The sequence below is a fragment of the Phascolarctos cinereus genome, unplaced genomic scaffold, assembly GCF_003287225.1.
Source record: "Phascolarctos cinereus isolate Bilbo 61053 unplaced genomic scaffold, phaCin_HiC Scaffold_4;HRSCAF=312, whole genome shotgun sequence".
Classification (NCBI taxonomy): Eukaryota; Metazoa; Chordata; class Mammalia; order Diprotodontia; family Phascolarctidae; genus Phascolarctos; species Phascolarctos cinereus.
Window position 1 is genome coordinate 481,310,168 of NW_027555847.1, and position 20,925 is coordinate 481,331,092.

Here is a 20,925-nt window from a genome sequence, read left to right on the forward strand (position 1 = left end):
TTACTTTCTCATACTAATTTGCCTATACCTCTCCTTTGTACTTATTGCATTCTTCTCTGTATTATAGGTCTTTGCCTATCATTTCTCCCACTGGATTGTAAACTGTTTAAAATAGGATACTGTATCATATCAATCACTGTTCACCAATGCTTTATACAGAGTAAGGATTTAATACATGTTTTTTTTAATTACATGGCCAAGTTCTAGAGAGTGTTAGGAGACAGAGATGGAAGTAGAATTCATGATGCTTTTGGGAGAATACAACTGGTCCTGTAGTGGTCAGGGGAGTCTCTAAGAGGACTAAGTGAAATTATTGATTTCTTATTATGCTCTTGCTTGCAACTCCTTTTTCTAATGTGGATGACTGCATATATTAGAAAAAGGGATTTTATAGGAAACCTAGACAGCTGCCCACATCTAATGTCACTGTTAACTTATGATCTCCAAGGGAGATATCTGGTATAAATGTATCATTTTGAAACCTATTGGTAAGGTCACTGAGTTTGAGCTTATTCCAGTCTTTTATAGTAGCCAGTTCACAAATGAACCCAAATTTAGTACGGGAACTCAATCAGTTAGTGTAGCACAGAAATATCTGGGTCCAATTCCAGTCTCTGACACATACTGGCTATGTAACCCTGGGCAAGTCAATTAGCCTCTCAATGCCCTTGGCAATGATCTGATTATAAGTTTCAGAGACAGTACTGACCTGCATTGCTAAAGGAAATTTCCTCATCCAGTAGTTCCCTTTAATCAATGAAAGCACAAATCTATACCCTAATCCTATCTCAATCAATGATTGGCAGAAATCACTGAAAATGTGGGAAAGGATGAAGACAATGATTTCTGCCATTAGATGGAGGTCCTTTATGTCTCTTATTAATCTAGAAAGGAGGGAAGATGTAGAAATTCCCCCAAAAAATTCCTCTTCTCTATGGAATGAGGAAAATGACTGCATTTTAAGTCTACAAAACCATTAAAACCTTTTGTTCATATACCACACCTGTACCAAATTAGAAAGCAAATATGTTTATCCACATTGATTTTCTATTTCACAAGTCCCCATCAGTAGGAGAACTGAAACTTTCTAGACAGCATTATAGCAAAAAGTGCAGGATTCAGAAAAAGGGCGTAAAAATGATTGGGACCTAAAAAAATAAATTCCAGCATAACATGGTCACAAAATCGCTCACATGCATTGCTTGCATGTCACTTTGGAGAATCAAGGAAGTAGAAACAAACAGTAATGTTATTAATGACTGAATACTAAAAATAGTCGTAATTTTCTTCTATTGTGTCAGGCTCTCTTCTGATTCTGCTATATATATATTGATCCTGAAACATCTGTGTGAAGTTCCCCAAATTAGTTACTGGAACAAGCATGTGCTCCATTTACCATCAAACCATCTCTGTCACTCATAAATCTTTACTGGAGAGAGGTCTTGGGATTACTCTGAGACTAGTGTTTGGAATGCCACATCCTTAACCTAGGTAACACAGGGTATGATAGTCATAATGTTCAGCACAAACTGGCACTAGGTCATTGAATTACCATCTCTCAGCGGAGTTGTTTGCAGAGAGCCTTGCTCTCTCCCAGTGAAAGCTCCTGCCAACACATGTCAGAGATATCCCCCATTTTACATCCCTCCTCCTACCCTTATCCACAGAGGTAGGAACAAGCTTCACAGTCTATCTTTATCCCCATCACTGTTGCTTGCCAAGCATTCTGTTTAATGTTTTGGTGTTTTCCCCACCTGTTTAGACAAAATGGCATATGCACAGTGTGCCTTCAAAGAAAACAAAAAATTGACACTTGCATGAAATGTTTAAAGTTCAAAGTCTGTTTTGTGCTTGAACAAGACCTGAAAACAAAAATGATGTCATATCTCCCTCTTTCCTCCCTGCTAAGAGAAATAAGCCAGTGGCTGTCTCAATTATTAGAATCAAAATGCATACTCCCTCCATAGTTCTAACGCAATGGCAGAATGGCCCCATTTATTGTCAGGAAAATATTATCAGAAAGCAGAGGAAAAGGTCTCTGGGTCAAGAATCACAGGAAAACAAATGACAACTATGGAGGAAAACCAAATGTTCACTGACTTTCATTTTATCCCCTGGACAATAGCACAAAGTAGCTTGTCATTTGTTATTCAAAGACCAAATAGAATCATTTAAAGAGGTTTCATATAATATGATTCAGATTCCCAGGCAAACTTGTGGGCCATGTAGAGCATTCTAATTTTAAACTTCAATTTTAGTCATTTGTTCCTCCTCTATTTAGCCACAGTAAATTCAAGACTTGATGCGTATTTTGCTGTAAATGTTATGGGTATTTGCTACCTGTTGACTGTTGAACAAGTCAGTATAAGAGCTTTGACTTCAAGCCTTTCGGGGGTATCAATATTTCATCTTAAAATTTTATTTTTCATGACTAGCTAGATCAGATGCCAAGGTAAATTTTTGCTTTAAAAAAACCTTTATTCAAATTTAAATGAGTTTTTGAGCTCCTAGCTTTATAATTCATTTCTTTATTCAACAAATATTTCTTGAGATCTTAAGGCATTGTGTTGTTTTGGAATTTAACCAAAAAGTAGAAGGTATGATCTCTAGCCTCAAAAAGCCCATAATGTGATTTACAGTAAGTTTCAGAACAAATGCCTAAGAAATGAAACTAAATAGCACATCCAGCCACTTCTTTGAATTCATCATATTATCCATTCCTTATAGTACAGTACTATTCCATTTCATTGATATACCATAATTTGTTCAACCATTCCCCAATCATTAGGTACATAATTTGCTTCCAACTTTTGGGAACTACTACAATGAACATCTTTGTCCATGTGGGTTTGTTTTTCTTGCTCTGAGTAACATTTTGGGGCTATGGTCCCAGTTGTACAATTTTGGGGGCAAAGGTTATGAATCTGGTAACTTTTGTTGCATAATTCCAAGTAATTTTTCCAAAACAGTTGAAGTAATTCACACCTTCACCAATAGTGAATCAACATACCTTCTCTTCAGAGGCCTTGTATAAGAGGATGTCATTAAGGAAAGATTGAACTAGATGGTCTCTACCATCCAGCTTAGATTCTGTGAGATTTGGGATGGGCAAAGTGAATCAATATCAGAAAAAGCCATTTTCTTCTTTTCTTTTTTGTACTGACATTTGGAGTTTGAACTACACAAAGCAACGTGATGGATATTGATACTGCCCTGAATAAAAAGCCATGCTGTAAACGTGTGATCCATCCTTCTATGGGCAGAAAGGATATTTTTCTCTGACTATGCTTAATTGTTGAATGCATCTGTGCGCTCACTTAAAGCCCATCTGTACACTGCTTTACAAATGTACGACCCATGTATTTTCCCAGTCAGAATTAGGTGTTCTATGAAAGGCCCAACTTCAGTGTGAAATTTAGAAAACTACATGAAACATGGCTTTTAATCCTTCTATGAGTTTTCTGGATGCTAGTTGTTCCCATCCCCCATCCTTCCAATCCATCCTGGTGATTGAAGGTGTAAAATCTTCCCATTGGGAGTCTATGAACCCTGTTAGGATTTAATAATTGTGGAATTTGATTTTTTTCTGGTTTTTAATTTTTTTTTTGCTTTGTGCCATTTTTTTTGATGTTGCCTTGGAGTAGTTGATATTTTTTCAGTGAAAGAGAATCTGCACTATTTATGGGTTTTGCACTATAAAACTACTGCAGCCCAGTCACATGGCTTCCTTTCCTAAGCCATCTGTCACAGAGGTCTGGAATTTTATGTGAATGTCGGTTGTGCAGTCTTAACCCAAGTTTTTTTATTATGAAAAATGTCAGCAACTACAATATTTAGCATTTTACTTTACATTGGTCATTAAACTTGATTACTGTAGCTCTGTTTCATTGCTATAGTTACATATCAACTGTGGAGCCAAAAAAACACTGATGCAGCCATGGCAAGGCAAAATTGTCATATCCTGGAGAGGGCACTTGGCACCGATATAGTTAATATCTTGGATTTTTGTAACTGAGGTTTATTAATGCTGGTCTAAAAAGTGTATTTGATATTATACAGATGGCGTAAGATGTTGTGGTTACTAAGTTATTATCTGGGATAAGCTGTACTGTCAAATTCAGGGCTTAAAACTATCACAGGAGATTAAACTATTTACTAAAAGGGGACAGAAAGATATAGCCAAAGCATCTTAGTTCAAACATATTAGAATTGTATTTACTTCCCATAAATACAATAAAGCATATCTATCTTTTAAGCTGAGAGATTGAAAGCACAAACTCTGCCAGGCACAAGAAGCAAGGACAAGTTGGGGCTTTCAGTTCAAAATTACACACAAACAGCTGGCCAATGGAACTAGGCAAGTGTACCTCTTACACCCATGGATGGCAATTGTGGGGGAATATATTAAATCCCCCAGGGGATGTAACTGGCTACCACATGCTTTAGTATCTTGCTAAAAGATTCATGAAAGACTCCAGCTTTGCCAGCCAAAAGAAAAGAGTATAAAGATTATTCAGAGAAGAGGCTAATTGTGAATTGATGGATGGTGTCAGAAAGGTGTTAATTTGGACCAATTATAAAAGTGACAAGAGTGTTCTTCTTAACACATCGTGAAAGTTATTGTACTGTGTGTTCACAACCAGGAATGCTTACCTTTTTTGTGGCATAGACCCCTTTGGCAGTCTGTTGAAGCGTACGGACTCCTGAGAATAATGTTTTTAAATGTATAAAATAAATTACATAGTTACAAAGAAAGCTAATTGTATTGAATTTTAGCTATTGACATATTTTTTTTTCAAATTCATAAACCTCAGGTTAAAAGCTCCTAGTTTACAGAATCAGACTTCAGTTATCTGGTTGAAAACTACAGAGTACAGACAGTGTGGCAAATAAAATTGATAAAGGTAAACTAAGAGCTCTGAGCAAAATCAGTTTATTAACAGCAATATATAACTTTTTAAAAAAGAAACGAGGAGGGGACCTTCTTTATTAACACACAACAAGAGTTGTGTTTAATTGTTCAATTCCCCAAATATTACAATATTTGTCTCCAAAGAAGATGTCTTGGTAGACATAGAGAAAAAGTAATAGATTGTAAGGTTGGAACAGGAACATTATGATTGACTATACTTAGAAATATGGGCTGGCATTCACCTGAGGCTAATCACCACCCTTCTCCAATAATTAAGGAATGTTAATTTGAAACCCCATCTACATCTTGTAATCTTTGCTAAAGCTAAAGCTAAAACTTGCTGTCTCCTTGGAAGAGATTAAAAAATAAAATCCCCTAATTGTACAAGGACAGGCAAGGATAGACAATATATCTTTTGAGAATGGTACCAGGTCAACCTGTGGGGCTTAAAGATAACAAACATATCCTAGAAGTATTCAAGGGCTATGGTATGAGAGATAACATTTTTTTAAATAATAACTTTAAACTAACTCAGAGGGAAAGCTAAATTCCTGAGCTCAACTCCAGGAAATACAAAAGTAACTTTAGGAATCAAAGCAGTATTAATTTAATTTCTTCAACAGTGTACCAGACTGTGAAACAAAAGCAAAATGTAATTGTTTCCTGAGTAATTTGGCTAATGGCACCCCAAAGATGGATGAGGGTACACTGTGGCATATAAACTCAGAAGTACATGAAAACTCTCTAGCCTGAAGTTGTTGTTATAAAGCTTATGCGCCAAAGAAGTATGGGCACTGACTTGCCTCTTCTATAAGGAAAGACACCATCATACAACTAAATGTCACACTAAAGTTCAGTTACCATTCACTCACTTTCACAATTTAAAAATTCTTCCCCAATTCACATAACAGAAAGTGGTAAAAGGACACTTTCATCTTCATCTAATTAGAACATCAGAACATTTTCCTCTACCATTTGTCTTTGCACATTTTACCACTAAGACAAATATTACAATATTTGGGGAATTGAACAATTTGACATAACTCTTGATACACCAGAGCACTGAAGGTTTTAACTATAAATTGTGGTAGTCATGGTTCTCTTCAAGAATGTGTCAAGAAAATTTAAATCTAAAGCTAAGAAAAAGAACTTACATTTAGCCCATTGATTTACACTTTGAAATAACTTTAAAATATTAAAAATATGAAAGTATTATAAAATACAATAATATACTTTAAAATTGATACTTTAAAATAAACATTAAATTTTCAAAGAAAATATCAATATTGGACTTACTTTGTTTATGGCTTTAAAAAACAAAGAGCATTATTATACCTACTCTTAGGTCTGCCTAAGAATTAAACATTAGCTGATACAAATCTAAAATCTGGATTTAAAATCAGATACATTTAAATAAAAGCTTGCATTTAAATTTATCCCTTAAAAGCTTCACATGAGAAGCCTAAAATCACAGACTGTTGCTTAAATATTTTTTTCTGTTTCCTATCAGGTAGCTGAGATACAAGTGGATGAAAATGGCACTTTGGACTTAAGCATGAAAAAAAATCGAATCCTGGACAAGGCCACACCTCTAACTTCTCCTCATATTTCGATTCCAACTTCTTCGTCTTCCCCATTCAAAACAAGAAGCCTTTTGGTAAATGCTGCCTTCTACCAGGCCCTCTGTGAGCAGGAGGGTTGGGACACACCTATCAACTACAGCAAGACTCATGGGAAGAAAGAAGAGGAAAAAGAGGTAGTTTTTCAATCTTGTCAGTGAAGTTCAAGATGCGTCCTACATTAAGAGTGTTCAGTTTTTGTTCCTCGATTTCATATATATATATATATATATATATATACACATACACACATATATGTACATATATGCACATATATAATCTCATTTTTAAATGTAGATAAGACCTCTAGACCTTGTTTCAAATTTGGGGGGTGGGTGGAGGGAAATGATTATCTTAGATTACAGAAAGAATGTGCAAATGAATCCTCCTTTTCCTGCCAGTTGCCCAAAATAATATGTCATTAGATCAAATTTTATACCCATTATGGATGCAACTATGTGCACTGCTCAAGCAATTATATTATCTATCCTTTCAAGATTCAGCAAGCAGTATGGGGCTAATGCATCACTGTATATCGAAATGTTAGCCTACTCATTCTTTCTGACCCAGAAGAGAAAGGATGAAATAAAACCAGGGATAACTAAGAATCTTCAAGTCATGTCAAATTCATTTCCTCATATTTATGACAGAAACGCAAATGTGCACAAGTAAATAGATGCTAATCATTTCAAGTGTCAAATGATGAATGTCAACTACCTTAAATATATTGCAACCATACAGTAAAAAATACATAGAAATCACGGTAACCTCTGACGAAGCCTATTCTTTCTGTAGTTCAGAAGGAGCTACATACTTAGTTCCTATAGTCTAGTCTAACTCCTGAAAGTTCTGACCAATGTCTATATGTCATGGAAATTCAGCCAGAATCTATAGCAAGCAGCAAGGATTAACTTGGGTTTTCTAACTAATGACCCAATGTAATTCAAAGAAGTGATAAGTAGAATCCTCTCTGTTTCTAAGGACCTGGTTACTAGAAATGTAATGTCTATCCTTCTTCATTACCATTAAGTTACATATATACAACTCTTAACACTAGCTGTACACCGAATTTGTCAGTACACCATCTGTATCAAAGATTTCTCATCTTTTGAATTCCCTTCTCTTCATTGCTTGATGAATTGCAAAGAGTAAAGCAAGACTTGTTTGTGTGGATTTGGTTTTCATCATGGATTTATTCCTTTTAAGCCTTAAATAGAGATATTATGTTCATGCTGAAAATTTAGTTCTTCAAATTCCCCTGGTTTGAGATGATTTACCCATGAAAAAGAATCAGTATTGCTTCATCACAGTCACCCATAATGAGGTGTCAAATTTGAACCAATAGATATTTTGATTGGATTAAACGCACCGAAAAACTGGAAAGGATATAGTGTAGAATGACCAGAATGGTGAATAAATAATAATAATAACTTACATTTATAAATTAGCACTATAAGGTTTACAAAGAGAACCAGAGGTGACAAAGGAGATGGGGAAATTAAGCCTGGAGAGGTACCATCTTTTCCTAGTTATTGAAGCTAATAAAGATATAAGCATAGATCTAAACTCTGCTGAACCAGGTGCTGCAGTGGTTAAGATCTCCAAAGAAAAAAGAATTCTACAAGTCCATGGGGATAATGCATCTTTAGGCAAGGGATAGACTACGAAATTCTGCTGGAAGCTTCAAATTTAAACTTAGGATACTGAATGTGATTCTAGAGCTAAAAGACTTTTAGCTCAGTCCTGTACTCTATCAACCCAATTTGCTGAGAATTTTCTTCCAAATCTCTTAGCATGGTGATGGAGCACATTGGGGATCCATTAATTATCTAAATAGTGCAGTGAATAAAGTGCTTGGCCTGGAGTCAGGACAACCCAAGTTCAAATCCAGCCTCAGACACTTACTAGTTATGTGACCTTGAGCAAGTCACTTGATCTGAGTTTGCCTCAGTTTCCTCAACTGTAAAATGAGGATATTAATAGTATTTCTCTCCTGGTATTGTTGTAAGAAATAATATTTGTAAAGCACCTGGCCCATAGTAGGCACTATATGAATTCTAGCTTTCGTTATATCCCATAATAAAAAAAAAATAAATAAATATAACTTTTAAAAAGCATTACCCTTTTTATAACATGATCAGGGATTTTTATAATACTGGCAATAAGCTGGCCTGAACAATTCCTTCTTGTGATGAATGGCACATATTTGTAAGATTAGTAGTTGAGAAGATGAATATATAGTGTTAATTTTTAAATAATCTCAATTTTTATGCTCTAAACCACACGTATGTGTATGTGCATTTGTGTAGATATGTATTTGTATAAATATGTATTTGCATATATGTATTGTGTATATACATACACACAATCATACACAAACACATACTATCACAGATTTGAGTTTTTCTTTCAAATATAACAGACATACAAACTATGAAAATATTCGGAAGATGTAAAGAAATGCATCATCTGCCAAGAGAAAGCTTATAAAGTTTTGGAAGAGTCCTTAGATTTTAGTAATTTAACAACATATAATGATAAAAAAAAAAACTTTGGCATAGTGATTTCTTATATGCACATTATGGGTGATAGAATAAAAAAAAATTGAAAGTGGAAGGAACCTGATAGACTATAATAAAATTTAACTGGACCCTCATGATTCTCTGTTTTAGGAAAGACTAAGATGAACAAAATATCCATAGGAGCAAACTGGAATGCCTCCATTTTTTTTTTATCAAATAAAGACAATATTTGTAAAGCATTTAGCACATTGCCTACACCACATAATTGCTTATTTCCTTTCCTTCCACCATTGTGACACCTTAACCAGCTTGTTACCTCCTTAGATGCTCCATTCTTTATCCATTTATTCAACAAGCACATATTATGAGTCTATGATTTGCCAGATATTGGGCTAGACACTGGGGATACAAAAGCAATCTACATTAAGATACTAGCCCAGAAGTGGGTATGTATATATGTAGGTGTATATGTATACATATATATTTACATATAATGGGAGTATATATACATACTGAGTATATATTAATAAATATATCTATACTTTTATACTTATACAGTATACATGATATATATTATTCTGTACAGTAAACATAGTGCCTGAAAAGCATCACTATTAAGAAGTAAGTTATATTCAATTACATCCACTTAAAAAGTGGTAAATAAAGGTCCGTAACATCATAGATTTAGAGCTGGAAAGTGTTTTAGCCCAATCTCCTTATTTCAAGGACCTTTCAAGGAAAGGTCCAATGAGTTCCCCAAGGTCACATAGATATTGAGTAGTAGTCAGGATTTGAATCGAGTTCCTATGACTTCAAATCTAGCTCTCTTTCCACTCTACCACTTCCTATGAGAGTTTTAGTGAACTGAAAATGCTACACTATGAGTCAACACTATGATGTGACAGTTAAAAGAAAAATAAAACAAATTGGGATGCAGTAAGAGAGTTATAGCTTTCAGAAATAAGGAAATGGTGGTTCTACTGTATATTGCTCTGGTTAGATCCTCTCTAGAATATTGTGCTCAAATTCAGTGCCACAGTTGAAGAAGGCCATTGATTGACTCAAGTGTATCCAGCTAAGGGCAACCAGCCTGGCATAGAAGCCCATGCCACATGATGGTTTTGTGAAGGAACTGAGGATGTTTGGCCTGCAGAAGAAAATACTCAAGAACACACAGTAGTTGCCTTCGAGTACCTGAAGGACTGTCATTGAAGAGAAATTAAATGTTCTCTTGGAGCTCAGAAGGGAGGACCAGGATCGATGAATGAAGGGTCACAAAGAATCCAATTAAGGCTTGATATCACAAACAGCTCCCATCATTAGGAGGCTTCAAGTAGAGCCTGGGAGACTACTTATCAAGCCCATTTTTGTGGGGATTCCTTTTTGAGCATGGGAGGGACTAGGAGGCTGTTGAGGTTCATTCCAACTCTAAAACTCTGTGACTCTGTGATTTCCCTTAGGATCCTGTAATGATGATAGCTAATACTTACAGAGTACCTACAATGTGCCAGGCACTATGTGACAAGCACTTTACAAATATTATCTCATTTGAGCCTCATAACAACCCTGGGAGGTAGGTGATGTTATTATCCCCACTTTACAGTTCAGGAAACTGAGGCAAACAGAAGTTAAGTGACTTGCCCAAGGTCACACATTTGGTATGTGTCTGAGGCCAGATTTGAACTCAGGTCTTCCTGATTTCAGGCCCAGCACTCTCTCTATTGCACCGCTTCACCACATGAGGTGCACAGTAGGACGTCATTCATTTTCTTGATATTAACTCAAACTACAAAATGACCCAGACCTCAGCAATGGAATTCTTTATTTGGAAGGACTCATAGAAGCCATCTAGCTCAAACACCTTCCTTATACTCATTTCCTCACATCTCTGATGAGTGGTCAGCCAGTTGCTACTTGAACACTTGTTTTTTATTTTTTGGTTTTGTTTTTTTTTTTATCATGTGTTCCTTTATCTGCCTAGTATTGAGGAACTACTCAGCTTAGCCCACCACAGGCAGTAGGGTACTATGCCACTCCCTGTTCTGTACCTAGGCATGAAGTTTGGATTGGATTGAATATTGAAGAGACTCTTTCTCTATTAAGGGGATTCATTTACCCTTTCTCATACTCATTGGGTCTAAGTTACCAGGAAGCTGGTTATTCCCAAAAGGCTGGAGGAATAGGTCATGATGTCCTTGAAGTCTTTGAATGTTTCCAGGGAAGTTTTGGGCTCAGGCTCACTGGGATGACCCTTTGCAGCTAATTGGCCTTCATTGCATGTGAAATATAAGAATAAGGCATGGAATATTAAAGACAAGTGTATAGATGAAGATTCAGAAAATAACTTGGTGACATGTATATAGAAACTTTTTGTTCTCTGCTACAAATTACTTTAATCCTGAATAATAGGGATATAATATGGGGTTTTCAAATCACCACAAGACACAAAAACCTCTGGGGGAAGAAGAAAAAGAATTCAATTATCCAGGTGATTTGTTTTCAAAAAGGGTCAGTCACTAGGAGATTTAAGCAATAGCTGTAGATTCGCAGGAGTGTAGGCCCACAGCAAAGAAAGGAGAAAAGAAGATAAAAGGGAGAGGGAAGAAAAGAATAAAAGAACAGGGAAGGAGAAAGAGAAGCAAGAAAAATGTAGTTGCGGTGTTCGTGTTAGAGGAAGTATAGTAATTATCGCAGATGTCAGGAAGAAGCACTAAGATCATAGCTTGGCTAATATTGGTCTCAATTACATCAAACAATCAAATGAGCTCCTTGAGGAGAGAGACTGTTAAAAAAATTTTTTTTTGGATTTTTATCCCATGGGCCTAGTACCATTTGTGGCACATAATAGGCTCCAAATAAATATTTGTGATTAAATGATTAATAGCATGTAAATAAAATATCCAGAAAATAATAGTTTACATTTCTGTAAGAGAAGGTTTCCATCTCAGCAAGTCTATGAGCTAGGTAATACATGTTTATTATGCCCATGTATAGATGGAGAAACTAAGACTGAGATCATTTCAATGATTTTGCCAGGGTCACACAGGTAACAAATGTCAGAGTCAGAACTCTAACCCAAGTCCTTCTAATACCCAGACCAGCAGTCATCCTGCCACAAAAAACTGCTGACTGGTGAAATTTTTCATTTTTACCAAGAAATTCTGGCAACAAGTTAGGCTTAACTGCCGTCTGTGTTTTGCAAGTTGAAGACTAAAAGGTTCTCTCTTTCTTGCTCCCATCCTCGGTGGCCAAGCAAAGAAACCAAGTGATTATATCTATTTCTAATTCATTGTTATCTAGTTCATATGCACAACAGTTGCTTAATTTTGGTGGTAATTTCCAGAAAATATTGTCTGTCTCTCTCAGTGAAATAGCCTGTCCAGATGCCCCCTAAAAAAAAATCCTGAATCTGGAAAAATATCAAAATATCTCTGAAAGGAAAGCATTGAGAAATAACTAGGACTGTCAATTTAGTTCAACTGTCAGTTCTCCAAAGATTTCAGGGCTTAAAAAATGTTAAAAGTGCCAGATGCTATTATCTGTTATTCATGTTACCATTATGTTCTGGTCTTTGCTAAAATCAATATAAACTTCCATCTGTACATTAATGGAATTTCATTGCACACACATTCTCCCTGGAAAACACACACACAAACATATATATTCTTTCTCACACATCCAAAGGCTTTTTTTAAAAAATCATGCCATATATTTTAATTTTTATTACACAGATTATGAGTTCTTTTAACCTTAGTCATTTGGGAAACTAATATTGAATGCTCCTCTTGACTAAAATTTAGCCTATCCTTCTCCCAACTGTACTAAGTATAGGGCACCTAAATCCTAAACTATATACTATATATATATAGTTTATATATATATATATATAAATTTCCTAGGACAGTGTGTTAAACAAAGAAGATGGAGAAAGTTTGGTTATTTCTGAACACAATCTCATACACAAGCGTGAGTGGTTCAAAAGATTATTACATATTACAAATGTTCCAGTACAGATGGCCATTGAAACATTAGCTTTTTCTTTCAAGAAATAAGAAGGCTTATATATGTTTCATATTTCTTTTAATATCATTTTATACTCATTTTCAAAAAATCAACTTAAACTTTTATAATTAATAGGTTACTTTTAAATCCCCCTCTGTAACACATAGAGAAACTCTGCTGTAAAACAACAGATGGTAAGCTTTACATTTTTATCTACAAATGAACAGGTCATGTTAAAGATACTTACTACTTGACTGTACAATCGAGAATATAATGATGGGGTTTTGTGATTATATTGTAACATGAAACATTCAATATTGAAATAGAAAGTAAAAAAATCTTCTTTATTAGAGAATTGGCAATTCACATCTCTCTTTTAAAAGCACAGAAGGGGGATGGGGAGCAATAAAGTGAAGGATTGAAAAAATTATCTAAAAAATTATCTAAAAAATAAAAACAAGAATCCAGACCCACATCAGCATTGGCCATTAGAACATTTTAAATCAATAGAAACATGGGTCCCTATCTATGTGGATTTAGAAAAAGTATAGAGTTGACCTGAATTATTGATAATTATAATAAAAAATAACTAATTTCTACATGGTTTAATAGTTCATTTAACAACCATCTTTTAGGTGTTTATTATATTCAAAGCAACATGCCAGGCACTGCAGGAGATGCAAAGACAGTGAATGCATAGCCTCTTATGAGTTCAAATATAGCAGGGGAAATAAGATAACCAAGCACATATATCTATACAAAAAACCTTATAATAACTATACAATAATTCTAAAAGAGAAAGCAGAGTACGGTAAGAATAATGGGTTGTTATAGTATGTCCAAGGAGAGGTGGGGAGGACATTTCTGACTGTGTCTATCAGAAGAAGCTTCGTGGAGGAGGTGTCATGTGAAATAGGTCTCATAGCATAGGTAGGATTTCAACAGGCAGAGAGCCCATTGTAGACCCAAGGTCTAGGTAATATAATAAGATAATTTCTTTCCTTGCAACAACCTTTAGATAGGCTGTGCAAGTATTATCCATTATGCAGATAATGAAATAGATTCCAAAAGTTTAAGTCACTTGTCCCCAACCACACCACTCAGGTGTCAAGCCAGGGTTCAAACTCTACTGACACAAGTACTGTGCTCTTTCTTCAACATAATCCTGGCTTAAATTCCACATTTAGTTTTTAGAGAATTAAAACTTTGTTTTAGTAATGGCTGTATGAGAGTATATCATTACTGTTCCTATATTCTCCAGGAACTCTAAAAAAATTTAGTCAATATAATTTATTACCCCCATGACTTCTAGAGGGAAAAAAAAAGAATTCATCACTTGTATCCCCCCAGAAATACCACTGCTCAATTGTTTCAAAATGCATTACTTTTTCCTATACATTTCTCCTCTAATGATCATATCAAAGATGTAATTGGGCAAAAGATAAATCCCCTCCACATGATACACCTGTATTCTTTTTTCAGAAAGACCCAGTGAGCTCTCCAGAAAATTTAGAGGAAAAAAAATACCCAGGGGAGGTCTCCATACCAAGTCCTAAACCCAAGCTCCATTCCAGAGAACTCAAAAAGGAACTCATAACGTAAGTGATACACAATACACTTGTAGTTATTTTTCTGAGATAAGCATTAAGCTAAACATGTTAATGATGATATAAAATGATCTGTATACTTACTTGCATGGATGTTTAAAGATTTCAACCTCCTATCAAGCAAAGGGCTGGAATTTTCTGTGTTGCTAGTACTATTCTAGGTTTGGTTCAATTCAATTCAACAAACTTCTGTCATAGATGACAACAATAATAAGTCACATTGCTATTTATATTGCTTTAAACCTTACAATGTATATTCCCCACAAAAACCCAATGCTTATAAAGTATGTAATTCAAACATTATTATCCCCATTTTCAGATGAGGAAACTGAGCCCTAGGGATTCCTATGGTCACACAACTAGTAGCTGCTTTGGGCAGGATTCAAATTCCGTTCTCCTGACTCCAGGTCCAGCAATCTCCCCTATAACATCTATTTTATTAAAGATGCACTATGATCAGGATCCAGAAACAGAGACAACATTAATTTCTCTCAAGGAGCTTACAATATAATGGGGAAAGGCATAGGAGAGTGAGATGAATGTAAAGGAGAAATGCAAGCAAAGTGCTATTAGATAGCTGAATAAAAAGATTCTTTTCATGTGCCCCAGGTCCTTGAAGGAAAGGAGATGATTCCACAAAAAGAGATTGGGGGATATAGCATGATCCAGTCTAGGTGTGGGAAATAATAAAATGACAGGTGGCATGGGAGATAATATAATGAAAGGTGTGAAAGAAAAGAGTACAGGATGAACACAGAAGGCAGAGAGTAGCCCAGTTTGGATGGAACATAAACTACATGACAAGCAGTAACATCAAATAAAGTGGTAAGAGCAGCTTTGAGCCAGGTTGTTGAAGGACTTAAATGTCATAATCAAGAATTTATACCTTTTTTCTTTATGCTATGAATACCACTGAAGGGCTTTCTTTTATTTAATGGAAGAGAGATGTATCTGAATGGCACATTAGAAATATTATTCAAGCAAGGATGTGAAGGATGAATTGAGAAAGGGAACAGATGTGAAAGAATTACATAATCTATAGTTAAAAAGACCAATTAGGAGTCTATTAAAATGGCATAGCTAAAACATTTAAAAATGTGAACTTAGCTGTAGTAAAAGAATGAAGTGGTATAAGATACAAAAAGTAAGACAGAGGTATAATTACCAGGACTTTGCAACTGTCTGGACATGGTGGCAAGCAAAGTGAAAAAAAAAATCAAAGAACTACAAAGTTAGACATTAGAAGAATTGTGGCTCAAACAACAACAAAAAGGAAAGGTAGGGGAGGGACAGGTTTGGAAGAGGGCAGAATATTAGCAAATAAGTTTCATAAATGGTGAATTTGATGTGCCAGTGAGATATCCAGATGGCAATATCCAGCAGACACTTGGGAATATGAGATTGGAGCTTTGTGGAGAGATTAGGAGTACACATGGGCTATAGAGATTTGGAAGTAATTTTCATTTAGGTGATTATTTTAGCTGTGACAGGGGATGAGATCAGAAAGAAAATGTGTGTAAGGAGGAGAAGGGAGGGGAGAAGAAGGGAAGGGAGGAGTAAACAGAAGAACCTTTGTGACCAATCACATTTAAGTGGTAAGAAGATGAGGCTCCATTAATAAATATAGAGGAGGAATAGTCAGAGAAGTAAGAAGAGAGTGAAAGTGCTTGAGCACACACATATATACATCTACATCCTTTCTTGGTATCCCCAGCATTTAGCACTGTCTTGACGTGTGCTAAGTACTTATTAAATGGTTTTTGCCTGACTGACTAACTTTATCATGAAAGTGAAAAAATGAAAAGGGATCAAGAGAGATTAGGACAGAATAAATGGCCAATTAATTTGGTAATAAGGAGGTCATTGAGGAGAAAGAAGCTTTAACAAAATTGTGGGAGAGGATGGCAGACTGCAAAGAGTTTGGGCAGAAATAGATTTTCCCCAAAAATAATGCATTTCTAGGGTTTCTTTGAAACTCACCCATTCACCCCTATAAAAGCAGACAAGGAAAAAAAACATTCTACCTAAAGGTTGATGATTAACTATCAGTTGCACCTATGTAAAGTATGGTTAATATTATAGATAGAAGACAAAACAACCATATCTCTGTGACTCTGGGATTTAAAGATGTGAGCATTAAGGACAGGAGTTGAAAATAGAATATTGTATACAAAATCCCTACTTATTCTGGGCACCAAAGCTCTACTGGACAGGTTGGACAGGTAACAGCCTTTAACATCTTTATTATCACAGCAGTGCTTTCTTACATACTGAACAGATAAGTGGTTTTAAAGAGAGTGGTAGATGCTTAAGGATAGCTCCCCAACAAAACAGTACAATCATTCCAACTGTACCATAATATCCAAACCACATACTAACCAAAATGCATGACTTCTGCGGATCTGGAACATGTTCAGATGAACGCATTTCACTATTTATTTAGAATAAGAGAAAGTTATCAGAAATCCAAATGTTTCTAGCTGGAGGAGAATCAGATTGGAATCTTGAATTGACAGTTTTACGGTTTTTTAAAGTTAATATTATGTTTTACCATCAATACAGCACCTGCATCTTTCCTGGTACCATTCTCCTCCCCTGGATTGCCCTTCCTTCACCTATCTATCTAATTTTTACCTTACCTTCAAGTGCAAGACCCTGTTTCCCTGTGAAATTTTCCCAGACAATCTCAGGCCAGACTGATTTTTATTTTCTCTAAACTCCTATCACACATATCTTTGTATATTCTTTTGGCACCTATCATATGCTTTTTTTTTTTTTTGCCTGGTTTAGGGGTAGGGGACAGGGAGGTAACGGGACTTGAATTTTATTAGGATAGGGTACATCCAACAAGGAAATTCCTTCTACAAATGCATATTATCACCTGCTCTGTAATTTATAATCTTAATGGGTTGTCTGGAGTAGTTAAAAATTAAGTGGCTTGCTCAGAATCACATAGTCAATATGTGTCAGGGTTAGGCATTGAAGTCTTCCTGCTTCTAAGGCTAGCTGTCTGCCCACTAAGGCAGGCTGCCCCTTGTGTTATTAACTGTCCTATATTGTTAGTCAACTTTTCTCATGTGTGTGTTTCACCTAGCCAACTAGACTAAAATTTCCCTGAGAGCAAAGACTAGATCTTTGTGGTGCCCATGATACAAAAATACATGGCCTATCACATAGAAAGCACACTAAAAAGTGTTGATTATCCCTTTACTGGCATCAGTGTTTAATTCTGGTGCACACCTAATTTTTAAAAAGCTTTTTATATTTTTATCATGATCAAAGGATTTTCAGTTAAAATTTATAATTTAGTACTTCAATAGATCTCTGATATCTTCAAAGTGAGTAATCTTTCCAACAGTACAAATTATAACCCATTCACGCTTTCTCCTCCTGTGAGATTCTTGTCTATATACTCTCATCAATCCTCCGTAGACAATCTACCTAATATTCTGAAAGCCTTTCTCTAGGCATTTTAGCATTTTGTGGGTACCAAGAGACTACTTGTGCTTTCCATCTGTTATCCCTTCCTCTAAAAATCTGACCAGTCCACCTAGATTTCCAACCACTTGATCTCTTTGCCAAGAATAGAGAAATGGCAGCAAAGTGTAGCATGAGTTGAGAATACAAATTGATTTGTAAAACTGGAGAAGTAACATGGAAGATGACAAAGAGTATTGCCTCAAAAAAGCTCTGTTTCTTTGAGGTTTGTGTAAGGCAAAACAAATCTGAAGAGTGCTTAAAACGTGCAAATAGAATTAGGTCAAAGCATGAAAATAGAATTGATTTCTCAATATTTCCAAGATTATCACCATCAATGACAATTGAACAACCATATTTGGATTCTGACACTTCAGTAACCAATGTACTTTATGAACAAAAGGAAACGGTTTTTAAATTGGGAAAAGCTGAATACACACGATGCATGATCAAAAGCAAGTATACACAAAACCAATTGGTGCTGTCTCAAGTACTGAGGGACCAATTTCAAACTATGTACCTTAAAGAAGAGAAAATGCCAAATGTTTGGAATAATTACAGACATTATAAGTAACAAAAATATAATCAAGAGAACATCAGAAATTATTGACCTGGGGGCAGCCAGGTGGTGCAATGGATAGAGCACCGGTCCTGAAGTCAGGAGGACCTGAGTTCAAATCCAGTCTCAGACCAAACACTTGACACTAGCTGTGTGACCCTGGGAAAGTCACTTAACCCCAATTGCCTAAAATAAAAAAAAATTTTAAAAAAAGAAAGAAATTATTGACCTATATATCTTCTTTATCATATCTATAAAATGTCTATGAGAATGATCTACACACTTCAAGGATATCCTTGATGAAATTCTAAGAGGAGGTAAGTTTTCAAAGGTAGTTCTATACAACAAACCACATCTTTGAGGAAAATTGACTGAAAGGTGTGGAAAATACAAGATCCCACAATATTAACTTTTTGTTTATTACTAAAAAAAGTAATTGATTTATCAAAACCTAGTCTTAAAAGCTGTCCTCTAACAATGTGTATCCTGAGTATATGTCAAAATCATACAAGATTCCTTAAAAGGCTCAACAGAAATAACAGTTCCATTAATTTAGTTACGAATATCAGGTACACTAAAACAGAAAGATACACGCTTTCCAAACATTTTTGCCTCTGTCATAAAAGAGGTGGTTCAAAGCTGAGTCTAAATGGAGGAAGAATTTACAAAAGATGGTGAGGTCTTCTAGAAGCTCTTGTTTATGGATGGCATTGTGATAATTACATCACATCCCAAAATAACTACAGGGACAAAGGATATCATCCTAACAATTCATCCAGGAAAAAACAAATGCACAAAAAATGGTTATTGCCAAGACTAACACATTGTAGTTTCATGGTCATCTAATCAAATTAATTCATTAGGTGGTCCATCTTGGCTAGACAATGCAGAAGAGCAATGAATTGCTTCTAGAAATACAGGAGAAATAAAGGTTAGATTACACTTGTACAGTTGTACAGCCATTTCAACAATCCTAAGGTGTTCCTTGACATAAACCCCCCCATCTTTTTAGCACCAATATTCTCGTAGCTAGGTGGCACAGTGGACAGAGCAGAGGGCCTGGAGTTAGGAAGACTCATCTTCATGCATTCAAATCTGGCCTCAGACACTTCCTAGCTGTGTGACCCTGGACAAGTCACTTAACCCTGTTTGCCTCAGTTTCCTCATCTATAAAATGAGACGGAGAAGGAAATGGCAAACCACTCTAGTATCTTTGCCAGCAGAACCCCAAATGGTGTCACAAAGAGTTAGACAGGACTGCAACTGAAAAACAACAAATTTTCCCAGTGATGCTTCATTACTGGAAAACATGAAACACAACACTGCTAAAGAATCAAAATTGGGACTAATGCAAACACCCATAGAGAAATGCATGGCAGGCAAAATGTGGCACATAGCCAACAATTGCTTGTGCACAGAAATGGTTGAAGGTATTTCACCCAGATTAATTTTACTATTCTTCCGTATTATACTCTCTCATAAATACTGAACAATATTAATTTGGGAGTACTATTGTCCTGTGTGTGAGACATTCACTTGTAGCTGAGCCAATCAGGTATAGACTGGTAGTAAGCATTTTCATATTTTAAGAACCCGTGATTTAGATAGCAGAGGGAAAAAGTAACATATTTGAAGTACGACAGTAAAATAAGACAGTATTATTTTTAAAAGTAATGAATATTTTAGGACTCATCTGAATGAAAATTGCCTTTTCAAGTTGTCCCCTGGGAAAGTCATGTACATATTTTAACTTTTTAAAAGTCTCATTTTTAACAAATATACCAGAACTTATATATCCCCATGAGTGTCTTATAATCAAATTTAATTATGTTTTAATATCAATATTTTAAAGGGCATCCTCATCAAAATAATCACTTTTTAAGGCTACACACATTATTGCAATAATCCTACTATTGCTAAAATAAAGTTTTTGGAATTGCTATTTGAGCCTATAGTTCTTTCATCTTAATATCCTCAGTGATATCTCTTTATCCTTTGAGCATAGATTTGGCTTTAGCTAATAATCAAGTTATTTAGAGGTCAATCTTTAGTAGAGTTAGTAATCAAACTAAGCAATATCAGTTTGAGTGAAACACAGGTTATGACTAGTAATGAAACTGGTTTTGCTGTGTGGCTTGTGAATTAGTTCTAAAGACAATTCCAAATAACAGCACCTTGGCAGTATCCTTGGAATAGGTACATGGCTTCCCCAGGGAATAACTTGAAC

General features: G+C 35.5%; 1 protein-coding gene across 4 annotated transcripts in view; it reads left to right on the forward strand.

Annotated features, from left to right (window-relative positions):
* ST18 (ST18 C2H2C-type zinc finger transcription factor) overlaps positions 1-20,925 on the forward strand; it is a 421,429-nt gene that overhangs the window by 361,733 nt on the left and 38,771 nt on the right. For all 4 annotated transcript variants that reach the window (XM_078153419.1, XM_078153420.1, XM_020992483.2 and 1 more), the window contains 2 exons: positions 6,423-6,668; positions 14,538-14,653. In XM_078153419.1, coding sequence (XP_078009545.1) covers positions 6,423-6,668; positions 14,538-14,653 — 362 coding nt within the window. The remainder of the gene's footprint in view (positions 1-6,422; positions 6,669-14,537; positions 14,654-20,925) is intronic.